We start from the raw sequence: 13074 nt of genomic DNA on the forward strand, positions 1-13074 counted from the left end.
TCTGGCGTCATGTCGATCAATCTTCGGCCACTTTTTTCACACTGCCAGATCATTAGGAATTTAAATTTTGGCGAATTTTCATCTCCTTATTCCATGCTAGTTGAAATGGAGAATTTTAATTACCTATCATCTACGTTTCACTGCTACACGTTTCAAATACCAAAAATCAAAAAAAAAGTAAATAGTTGGTAAATAAGGTGAAAAAATTCGTCTCGTATAGATAGCTATTTGGAAAAAAATCTTGTTGACACGAGTTGCTATCGTGATCGTTGGCATATGTAACATATTTATGTAGCATGTGGGTACTTCTGAATAAAGAAAAGAAACTAATAAATTTTCATATTTACGTAGAAGCCGGATAAAATTATCAAAATAATACATCATGTTACGCTCGATTAAGCACATGCATGAAATCATTTTCCAACAATTATCGCATGGAGCACGCTTTTTTTCAAATTTATTGTTAAAAGTGCGAGATTTCTTAGTACCAGCGTGCCGAGTATAGAACCGCAATGTTGTGAAAAGTCTAATATGGGTATTTATACCTCATTTAGAACCTCTGCTTACCTATACTTATATAAATTTTTACGGATACATGTGTCCCTATTGAGCTTTATCAAGGCGAATTTCCTTCCACCTTTTTAAAGTCTACTATGTGTTGGTAATATTAACGAGGTCAATTTACTTAACGAGTTATTTGAAGTATTAACATTTTTGCGATTGATATTTGCCTGCTTGTAATTTATCTTAAGCCATGGGTTATTTTAAATTCTATACGAGCGCGTTAATTTCTTTTTTAGTGTAAGTTTTTTTTTGCACTGGTTCAAGGGTATCTAAATGACCGGAGAAGTTCTCGAATTTATCTTAACGTCAATTGGATAGGTACTTGATGCTTAGGTATACGAATACAGAAGAGAGAATAATTGTTTTCGAGCATGGCATGAAACTTCAAATTAAATTGTTGAAAATCACAGTAAACATACCCTTACTTACCTATAGTTTATGTAAAACAAAAGTACCTAAGGGCATATTAGAAGATGTGGTATAAAAATGTAACAAAAAAATTTCGAGTTTGGTTGAAGTTCAACTTTTAAGCTTGTCATCATACCTACCTACAGGGTGTTCCAGAATAACCTTTCACATTTGTTTTTTTTATTACTCTGAGAGAAAAATGTTTACAAAAATTCTTTTACAACCAAAATGAAGTAGAAATATGCCGTTTTTAGACCGTATATTTGAGTTTTCATTAAAAATGAAGTTTTAAAAATTTTTCCATCGAGATATTTTCCTTCATTTTTGACACATTCAACCGAACATTTTTTCAAATTATTGAACACTTCTCTTCCAATCAGTTGCGACTCATGAACCTAGAAGCTGTTTCAGAGTCCTAGATTTATCTCGATACACTTTTGACTTGGAATAACTCCATAAAAAAAATCGCAGGCTGAAAAGTCAGGGGATCAAGGTGGCCATTAAATTTCTGGTTCAACACGTCGACCATAACAAAATTATTTGATGACTGAAGTGCTCACGCGCTAAACATATGTGTACATCCCTGGTAGTTCCAACATGTTGGAAGGAAGTAAGTAACTCTATTACGTCGCGTCTGTCTTTTAGTTCGGAACAAGAAACTCGTTTAACATTTTGCCTTACCCCTCACTGTTACTGTTTCATTAAACACACATGGTCCCACTATACCGAATTTAGCCACGCCCAACCAAACAGTCAACTTGGCGGAGGTTTAGATGTTTCTCAAGTATTATCAACTGATTCTTTGTACACTAGAAGCGCACATTCCAATTATTCACTTCACCATTTAGATAAAAATGAGCTTCGTTACTGATGAATAAGGAGTAAAGAGTTACAGGAACCTTTATTTTTAAAAAAGGCCTTCACAGTAAAAGCACACTGTACAGCCATCTACTTCTCCAGGGCAAAAAATAACTATTGAAACATAATTCGGCATGCTTTGGCTACCTAGAACCGCCTTTACCATTCCCCTAGCTCCACTTGAACACAGATCAGTGGTTACCAAAATGTGAAAGGTTATTCTGGAACACCCTGTACTTTCAAAAAATTATAAAAATGCACACATTTTGAAAGTTTTTAAAAATTTTCATCATATTATTGCATTTTATTCTGAGAGAATCTTTCAAAAAGCGGATGGGTGCTTAAGAATTTTCAATTTTTTAGTGATTTGCTAAAGAATTTGATAATGATCTTGAAAGTTCAATTCCGAATTGCGAAATGAGCTTCTACTCTTATCAAAAAAGCTTGATACGTCAATCATTTCATTTCATTTACTTATACTTCCCAGAGGCCAGAATTTACATCTTGGGGAAAATAGAATTGACCGCATGTAGATAATATTGAAGGTATTAGGTAATTAAGTTTAGAGATTTCACCATTTCAGCCAACTCTCTTGTCACTTGGCATTTGGTTGAAAATAAAAACTGGTAGGTAAGTTTTGTCCGCTTTCGGTTTCGGTTTTGTACCCATATCTTGAACCATGATTTCTGACGATCTGACAGCAATACCTTGCCAATAGATAACACTGATAGGTATTTTTCCTACAATAGGGAAAATATGATGATGCAAGGGAAAATCTCTTCTGTTTTCATACTTGTCTGGATTTTTCAAGATCTGGAAACTTATGTGGAAAAATATTCTCTCTTGATGCCTTTACCCATATCTCTTAATACTTTTCCGGAAGAATTCCCATTGAGTGCAATAACGCCGCATACCTCTCATTCAATTCCTACCTCTGTCTAGCTGCTAGAAACTGGAATAAAACTCTTCTCTCAACTTGAATAATTTGCGTAAATTTGCCGCAACATCTTTGTAGCAAAATTATTCGAAACGAAATTCCTTCACCATCACGTACTCGATATACCCACATACGCAGATAGTACCTACTTCCGTTAAAATATAACATGCATATGAACAGTTGGAAGAATTATTATGTTAACCCCGTATACACAAATATGGAGAATTAATTTACACCGAAGCGGCGATAGCGATGGCGATCGCCGTTGTCGTATATTAACCAGCAGCAGTAGGTAATACACAAAAAGATATTCGCATAATATAGGTCAATACAGTGGCTCAAGGATATGAACCAAATCGGTTTACCAGATCGGCGTACGGATACAGAAACATACACAGTCATAAACTTGTAAATGAACGCAGACTTTTTATAACTATATGTACTGTACATATTATGAAACAAGATAAACTAGTACCATATACATACAATGTTCATAAATATATAATTATCGTAAATGTTGATTCCGGATTCAGCGAAAAACCGCCATCGCCACTACCTCGACAAAATTCTGCGAAGAACTATAACTTGCACTTTTTTTTTCGCACGAGCAGATCTCTTTGATGTGGCAGTGGTGGAAAAATTGGAGCTTTTGAGGCGAAGAATTTTGTCTTCGGAAAACTATAAACTAGGTATAATGTTAATTTTTTTTAAAATCTTGGATATCTTCTCATTATTTTGGGAATGAACGAGTACCTACCTAATGTTTCAAGTTTTTTAGAAACCAGTTTATGTCTTGTCAGTCTATGGTTAAATTGCTTGCACTTCCTTTGACCTAGCTATGATCTTTTTATTTCATTTTTTGAGAGGTTATGATTCTTACTCGTAGTTCAATGAGAAATTGAGAATGCTTTCTTTGCTATAGCTGTTCATGATCGATAAAATTTTGGCTGGAGTGGAGAGGAAGTGCTCATCATAAAGGCCACATGTTAACGCCTGAATTACCTTGACATTGAATAAAGTTGAATTACTGAATTTCATACTATTTGAACCAGAATAACATGAATTACATCGCAGGTGTTTTGACCAAACGTAGTGGAGATCTTCATTTCGAATTTAAATGATGGTGTACTTGGAAAAATGTTTAGATCCGGAGGTGCCCCTGGTGGGGGGATATGGATCCTCAAAGAGGGTATGTTTTCGAAACAATAACTTTGGCCCGGTGAATTATCCAAAAGGAGGACCAGGGGTTTCCAAAATAACGTCATTCAAATTTCAATTTTCAAAATAAGAATTGCAATAATAGAAAAATGAACAAATTCGACCCTAATTGAAGTTGATGGATGTATGTAGATTGTAGGGCATCTTTTATGATACATGGCAAAAAATAGATAAAATTAATGATCACTTGGAGAGGGGAAGTCGTGAAAAAGATTAGTTTTCACTTTTCAATCACCCAAGTATAAAAAATGCTGAAAAAAATATATGTTCATATAATATCTAAGTTAGGTACATGATAAATTTGAATACATAGATAGGTATTTTTTTCATAATTGCACTTTTGATAGAACTTACTGAAAATAGCGATAAAACACTAAAAATGCACATTTTACTGAAAAAATATTTCCAAATTTTTATTTGAATATTCCATAAAAACCATCGGTGGGTGTCTGGCATCCCTGCAGGCTTGAAAAATTTGACTAAAAAGTAAAAACTGCCAGAGATGAAAATTTTTACTGTAATCGCAATTTTTCACCTTTTTTGGAGCGTTTGGGGGGAGGGGGAAGTTGAGTGATTTGAAAATTTAATCGTAGGTTTTTAAATCACGAGGATCAACTTCGCTGGTGAATTTCAAAATCCGGGGGAATGGCAAATTTCACTTAAGTATACTTTGTCCGGCTATGCTCAATTTACATTTTTTTTGTCCTGAAATAGGTAATTATTTTTTTTGGAATATTTTAAAGTAAAAATGATTTTTTCGTTCTTTCTTTTTTAAGTAGGTATTTAAAAAAATTAATACGCCCGAAAATTGCCTTTAGGTAGTTATTTTGCATAAATAGCTATGTAATTCATAATAATTAATAAGGTAGAGAAGGTGAACTTGAAGTCAAAGTGCCAACCGCATTCATTTCATTGGCCCCAGTTAGACAAAATTGTATTCCAATTTCAAAAAAAAAAAGTACAACGATCTACTTCATGTAACATTATATGTATGGTTGTGAAAACCACTCCCATTGCAAAAAATTAAACACGTAGTAGGTATACGTTTGTTGCGTTTGATTATTTTTCATCAGTTGAAACAGTTGCCTACTTTGAAAGCAAAAAAAGCCTTGTTTCATTTTAAACTGCGTAAAATTTTTGATTGAATAAGGTGTAGAATATGTACTTGTAGGTACCAAGTAGCCAATTTCTTTGACTTCTAAGGAAGGAGTTTTTGAAATGTTTTATTGAAATGCCATGAGCTGATGCTGTAGCATCACTGCTGTAGTGCTGTAAGTGGATAGATAAATAGGTATAATGTTTTAAGTCACCCATCTTCGTAGTTCGTATTGAAAAGTCAGCAGATCTAGTGATTTTTCGTCCATAGATGAATGTATCTACTAGAGAGCAGTGAGTACCTATACTTGTACATAAGGAGTCCCAAACTCGGTCTCAATTATCATCCTGTGGCCTGTATCAGTAAAACCGATTTTAACTTAGCTAAAAAAAAAAAATAGTATCATTAGTATCAAATGACTTATCGATTACATCTTCGATCATCTTCGTCGATGAACTTTTTTCATAACATACAGATTACTTCGACTCTATGACCTTTAATAATGGAAAAATTGATTATCTCAAAAAAAAAAGTACAAATACGATGCGATTACACGAGAGAGAGTTCGTCAAAACCATAAGACCTTGACATAAGCTTCAATGCAAAGTACACGCATATCGGCGTGATGTCGCACGTTCATTCTGAATATTATAATAACTTCGCAACTAAGTGTAAGTACGTATAGTGGGTACATCGCTGATTAAGAAATAAAATGGCAAAAACATCACAAAGTTATTTTCCTACTGCGTATACGTAGGCTATAATGCGAAAAAAAATTGCAGCTATACTTAGCTAGGTATTCGCGTAGACTATAGAGCTTTAATAGGTGGTACCCCATCGTGAAATTTTTCCATGCACCATTGACGATGAGTCTACCTATACACAGTAGCGATTATACATTACATATTCGGGATGGAAACGATATTCTCGTACCTAATTATCAAAACTACCTGCTACCTGTTTAAATAATTTTATCTTTACAAGCGGTATTTCTTTCAAGTCGGATACGTTTCAATTTCAGTGAAAGTTCAATGGTTAAGACATCATACAAAACTCCGATCTGCGATCAATTACCTACCAATTCGTGTAGGCAGTAGCAGACGTCTTATTGATTACAATACACCACCTGGTCCATTTATAAGTACCTACAAAGATACTGCAACCGAGTAATCAATCTCTTTCTTCGCATCAGTAAAAAAAAATTGGCTGCATTAATCAAAGATCTACGAGTTTATAGGTTCACCAGTTCACCTTGAATGTAGGTATAGTGTAAGTCCGTTGTGAAATACGCGAAGGCTAATGAAAAATTATTCGATACCACTTTATTAGGAAAAACTTTTATTCAACTTTTTTTCTCGAAAAAATATACGTATTTTGGTATTTTTATGCATTGATAAAAAGCACCCAGATGATAACTGTTGTGGCAAAAAATTCGTTTTTTAATTGATTTGATAGCAATTTAGATAGGTTGAGGTACCCGATGATGTTTTATACGTTGTGTGTTGCTATTTTAGGCCTAAGGCATACATGAGATTTGTAGGTATCTCTGAAATAAGTTTGTTTTGCGATACTTTTTTTATATTGCTTTATTTGCATTTATTTATTTATTTTTATTTTTTCAATTGAGGTACATATGTTGAACATTTTTACTAAATGAGATCAACATGCAGAGGAGGAGGACTCTTCTGGTATGTTTACTTTGAAGTTCCTTTTGTCTTACATCATCGTTTTGTATTTTGATATCCAATTTCAAACTTCCCTTCTGCAGGAATTTGACCATAAAAAAATGATTGTTTTCCAAAATGAGGGATTCAGGGATTGGCCTGAGAATTTGAAAATTTCTCCAATTGTAAGTAGGTATTGTTGGGACCTTTTGTCATGATCTTTTGCTAGGCTGGATCCATCAAATTTTAAACGAAATTGAAGATGCTTCCAACCAGTTTACTCGTATCTTTCCTATTTTTTATTCATTTTAAATTCAGAAAACAAATTTTCGAGGAAGTACGTTTAGGAAAACTGTCAAGTTATTTTATCCTTGATATACAACCACCATAACATGATGTTACTTTCGTTACATAGTTATCTACTTGAAAAAAGCAAAACACTAATGATTCATCCTGTACCGAAAAAGCAAACAAAAAGATCCCACGAGCCCAATTTCAAGCGCTGAAGTTCATTTTTTGAACTTGAGTGATTTTTAAAAATCATATCTGGACCGCCATCTAATTAAGGTGGAAAGTTGAAATTTGGTTGGTATGAATGTATCTACTCTGGATCACCTTCTTGAATTTCATCAAATTCCGACAAATATAAATTTTCACTTCAGCTGTAGTTTTGCTGAAAAAAAAAAAAAAAAAAAAAAAACGAAAGTATGTCTAGACAAATAATTATTCAGAAATATTATTTCTAGAATTGATAAAGGAGGGATCAGGATCAGTATGGAAAATCGTATGGCACGACTAGATAATTTGAAAGATTTGCAGTCTTTCGATGAACAATTTTTGTTTTAAAGATTTAAACAAAAAATACTTGGAGCATTGAGTGCAAAGGTAAACAGTCATGGGGAACCCACTTATTTAAAGAGTTCTAAACCAAATTCCGAATTAGACCTAGTTGTACATATTATATGCCTGCAATTTTTTCTTTTACAAATTTTACAATAAATTATTCGCGATTGTTGATTAGCATAATATTCAACGACTCATGTACGAATCAAAACAACAATAATTATTGATGAGCACACTCATGACGTTAGAAATGTACGTACTTGGTCAATGTCTTCCGCATTTATTCGCAAATAAAGCAAAATGCAATTATTTTTCACTGTCGTAGGTACTCATAATTCGTAATTACTCATTTTCCAAAAATAGTCCTACACCTGGTGAAACTACTGTCTAGAAATGAATTGAATATTCATTGAATTTTTTTTATTGCGTTGTTTATTTAATATTAATGAAACATAATTACAATATGAAAATGAACTGTGTTAAATCTCCCATCATTTTAATTAATCTCGTGAAATATTAATCGAGCATAATTCCATTGTTAAAGACGCGATTTCCTCCATCATTTATATTCATTTCCGAAATAAATTTTACATACCTACCTAGGCGCCTACCTATAGTAAAAAATACATTCTTTATCTATTCTTCTTGAAACCAGAGAAATGAAGCAGATTTTCAGTATTCCTAAACACGTTGTTTTTCTTGTCAAAGAAGTACCTCTTTTTTACGGACTCGAAAAATATCCTACCTTAGATATGTGTATTGAAAAGTAAGCTTAGCATTTTCAAATCTTTTGATTGCTATTTTCACCTTGTTGATGAATTTGAATTGCACAGCTTTGAAAAAATATTACAATTCGCTGACTGGTGTATGAAGCTTAGAATAGAAGAAATCACTGTCAGCATGTTCTCGTGTATTGTTTTCAAATTTCCAAATGATGAAATAAGTAAATCAATGGCTGCTTTTCGAATCACTTTGGTGAATTGGCTCGACAGGTGCCTACTTTTTTTGTTTTAACTTAAACGTTTCGAACGTTTTCAAAATAGATAATTATTCACCCGGGTTTCCCATTTTTTTCTATGTTGAAGAGAAATATTGATCTCCAAAGGGATACGTTTGAACGTTATTTCCAATACATCAGAATTACCCGACGATATATCTAATTTGGTGAGAATTCTGCAAGATATCACCAAAAGCAAAGCGAAATTAACCTTGAATATTTTAATTGGGCATCTCGGTTAGTAGTTTCTGCGAAAATTGTTTCACGGAGACTTGGGTTTATTTTAATCACTGGAATATTTCAGGCGAGACTGATCTCAGGAATCTAGATGCCATATTCCAATCTTCTGAGTGGAAATCTGAAACGGATATATTTTCTAAATGTATTTGGCCTTTTTCCACTGAACCTCAACTGATCTTATCGAATTGCATATACAAGAGATTAACGGATTACTTGATGTGGAAAGTAAATTCATTCATTATTTATTAGAGTTCCTATTACTTAGATATCTCTTTATTGTTAATTTTTTTGATAATTCTTTCTGTTGAGATATTACTAGCTAACAATAAGATCATTTGATGTAATTGTGATTTGTGATCGAATAGATAACAGTGACAATTCTTTTGTTTTTATTCCGCCCAAATCACAAAAAAAAAAAAAAATGAAAAAATCCACAAAGGAAAAATTAAACAAAATTTTCAGAATAAGGCTACAATTTAGCTTACATTAAGTGGAATAAAATTTCAATTCTCAAAAAAAGTTGAAATCGACTTATCTTACTGCTCAATTGTCACTCATGGTACAAACAAATTTTCATGTTGAAGTTGTATTGAAATAAAACAAATGATGGAATTTTTCATCACATAAATACTTTTGGTGTTCATGTTTCGTTTTTTTTCATTTTTTATTTTTAATCCGTTATTTTTTTCTTGCGTTAATTTTGTAGACACCTTCAAGATGCGTCTTCCACTTTCATCAAGCGTGGAACACCATGAAGTTTTACCATTTCCTTGGAAGCTTGATATTATTCCAATTTCATCGAGTAAATCGATCAAAACTCTGAATGGAAAGGCTTGAAAATCATCATTTACGCGTATTTGAAATAATCATCATTGCACTTCATTTGTTAGTGTACATAGATTAGATATGTTGAAATAAATAGATACTTAGGTAGGTAGGTAGGTACAGGTAGGTAGGTACCAATGGTTAAGGTCAAGAAGATCCCACTAAAAAACTGCTCTCTCGAGTCTTGAAGATTTAGCAAAAAATATCTTATTGGCGTAGTAAACTTGTACATTGTATAAACTGTTTTGAACTTTCTTCAAATGATCGTATCGCTGTGAGTTGGAATATCGTTGGATTCCTTCGATTTGGACTCAATTACTTACTACCTCTTTGCAAAACTAGAATATTTTCGTAAAAAAAATCAGAAATTTGAATTTTTGAGAAGTAAAGGTTGAAGAACAAAAAACAACAAAAAAGAAGCTCATAATGTTTCAACTCCCTTTAGTATATTTTATGAAGTCATTTCCCGAAATTACTAAATCAGTAATTAAATTATCCTTAGAAACATTAAAAAAATTATCCATTTATAAATTGAAAAGTTTTACGATGATGCCTGCTAGCCTGCTGGAAATTCATATTATAATGTAGGTATTGTAAAATTGATAAATGATTGTCAGGAAATCAAAACTTCACGCCACCCTCTAAACCAAGACTGTGTATTGTGCATTTGTGCATGTTGTTGATGCATAAGTGTACTTAATATACCTATTTCCAATCCTCCTGTGTACTAATAAACAATGATAATATACGTAAATAACGATTACTTTTTCAAAAGCTCGATTTGTTTTTAAATAACGCATCAGCATCTCTTTTCAGACTATATTTGTTGAAGAAAAATTAACACATCTTTAAACGGACGTACCTACGTTATAAGATTGGCGTTTTGCGTCAAAAGTCGCCACAGCTGCACTTTAAACTTATTTATATTATGGTTTCAGTGGATGGAAAAGAGATAATTATTTTTATATTTATTCAATTTTAACGTCTGAACCAACTTATTTGTTTAGTCTGGAATTGAGATTACGATGACATTTGATCCTTTCTTCTCATTTTACGTAAATGGATATCGATTGAGTTTTTTTCTTTAAATAATAAGAAACTTTTTAAAATATGAGTAGGTATCTAACTTATATCAAAGGTTAAGATAGGTAATCGTAGAACGAATTAATGAGAAATAAAAGCGCATAAATAGGTTCTCCTAATCTACAGGAAGTGTTGAGATTTTTCAACATACGTCAATCTGTCGATATGTAGCGTACCTACGCAGATTTTCTATTCTAATAATACCTATTTAATTATCCGTCTACCCTTCATCACATTTCCACAGTGACCAGCGAGAATAGTGGTAGGTAAGTAGGTAGGTAGGTACATAGTGTGGAATCAGCAATGAATGGAATGCCGGTGTCTCGACGTCTCTGTTCTGTACCTTACCTGCCATTCCTAGAAATGTATGAGTTTGAATATTTTACGTAAGCAAAAAAAAACATTTTTATGACTGATACCCATTTCCTGCTTGCGATGAATTATGTTATAGGTATTACTATGTTGATATAATTTTGATAAAATGTACGATTCAAGTAAGTCACGCGTACGAGTAGGTAGATGCATTGAATTATTATTTATTAGGTACTTATCACTTCAACATATTTTTAAATGATTTGTGATAAATTTAACGAGATTTTAATTATTCAATTTTGTTTGTACCTACGAGTAGGTAGCTTTTCACTTTTAACAGAATCGCGTGGAAAATTCTGTACATTTTTTGGCTGTAGATTTAAAGTACGCGTTTTTTTTTTTTTGTTGTAAATTATGTGCATATCTAGGTACCTATTGAATTACAAGATTATATTACACGAGTATTTAAATAAAATAATAGGGCTAACTCTGCATTATAATTATAAAGTATCTTCAAAAATGGTAATAAATCAACAGAAAGTGGAGCCCTCACTCAAGTTATCATCTTATACAGTACACTCCCTTCAAATCTCGATAAATTGACAAATCAACTTACAGGTCCCTACACCTAGTATTCGCATAGGTATATATTTTCAAGAAAAATTGAATATAATAAATCAAAGAATTTTAATGTTCTAGTACCTTTATTTTTATGACGACTTGTTTTCTATAATTGGCAAAAAACAAGACAATATTCCTCTCAGTTAGAACTTAGAACTAGACTCTGCGATATGTACCTATTTCTTGAGTTTATTGTTTAATATGGGTATCCACCTATGGACTGATGAACCGAGAAACTGAACCCTTTGAAAAAAAAGTATGTATTATAGATCTTAATCAGGATTTATTGATGTTTGATTTGATGTAGGTAAAGTAATTGATTTGTAGACTTGATGTATTTTAATTGAGCCTTCGGCACTGAATAGCTGGTATACCACACATTTTATGTACATATCATGATTTGATTATTTTATTACGAACGGATGTAAATAACATTACTCGTTGTGAATCAGTTGCGTCAGCTTTGTAGCTCCCTCGTCTACGGTCTAATTTTCCTATTTCAGCATTGTACTCCCCCTTCCCACAACAAGGCATGAAAAAGGTAATACATACCTAGGTACACTATTGTGAAATTGGTAAGCACACTTTTCCCTCCCAACATCCAAAAACCCTGACCAAGGGTTAAAACATATCGCAAAATTTGACACGAGTCCTTAGTCCATATAACAGAAAAACTGTGATTCAATTTTTTATCGAGCACATATACTGGTAATTTTAATTAGAAAAAAAACGTGTCACAAGGTATAGGTATACGTATACTTAATAAACTGCGAAATTTAATCTTAATTACCTAATGAATCGATCGAATATTTTGAGAGAAAAAATTGTAACATGGACAACATGGTATTAGCATTAATTAGAGTTTAAATGAAGAGAAATTTTTCCTTAAATCCGTTCAAATGGCGAATTTGTGGGTAAGTGAGTAAGCGTTTTTATTTGTTAGGTATATACCTACCTAAATGCTTAACTGCTTATGTCAAACTTGCTCATGCTCATACCTATAGTATTATGTTGGTAGGTTAGGTACATACTTGGTATTGAGCCATTGAGGGAAAATCTTCGAAGGATATGATTATAAACGAGCAACAACTGCATTGTTTCGATGATAATGAGTAGGGCTCGAATTTTTATCCTCGAGCATGTTTTTTGTATGCATAGAGGAGAGAGAATGTTTCCCATAAAATTTCCAGTAAAATGAACCTAAGAGTACTTCGTTACAGCACTTTTTCGCAAATTCTATGTACATAAATAGGGTGCGCAGAAATATCGTGTACCCATAAAAAAGTTTTCTGCTAAATATTTTGGTTGGTCACAGTGAATGCTGATAATGATAGTACATGATTGGTTGTTGGACTGAGGTGATAACATTCCATCAATCATATGCATCTATTTCACGTTGCCAACCTAT

General features: G+C 32.7%; 1 protein-coding gene across 2 annotated transcripts; it reads left to right on the top strand.

The window, feature by feature from the left end:
* The first annotated feature begins 8185 nt into the window (after positions 1–8185).
* LOC135832617 (uncharacterized) lies at positions 8186–10424 on the top strand. Of its 2 annotated transcripts, XM_065345981.1 has the most exons (5): positions 8188–8354; positions 8422–8580; positions 8674–8822; positions 8890–9050; positions 9532–10424. In XM_065345981.1, the coding sequence occupies exons 1-5, from the start codon at positions 8248–8250 to the stop codon at positions 9646–9648; spliced, it is 693 nt and encodes a 230-aa protein (XP_065202053.1). In that variant the 5' UTR covers positions 8188–8247; the 3' UTR covers positions 9649–10424. The 2 variants fall into 2 exon arrangements, with proteins under 2 accessions (XP_065202054.1, XP_065202053.1); XM_065345982.1 differs by lacking the exon at positions 8422–8580 and having other exon boundaries at positions 8186–8354.
* The last annotated feature ends 2650 nt before the right edge of the window (positions 10425–13074 follow it).

Source organism: Planococcus citri, chromosome 1 (assembly GCF_950023065.1).
Source record: "Planococcus citri chromosome 1, ihPlaCitr1.1, whole genome shotgun sequence".
Classification (NCBI taxonomy): domain Eukaryota; kingdom Metazoa; phylum Arthropoda; class Insecta; order Hemiptera; family Pseudococcidae; genus Planococcus; species Planococcus citri.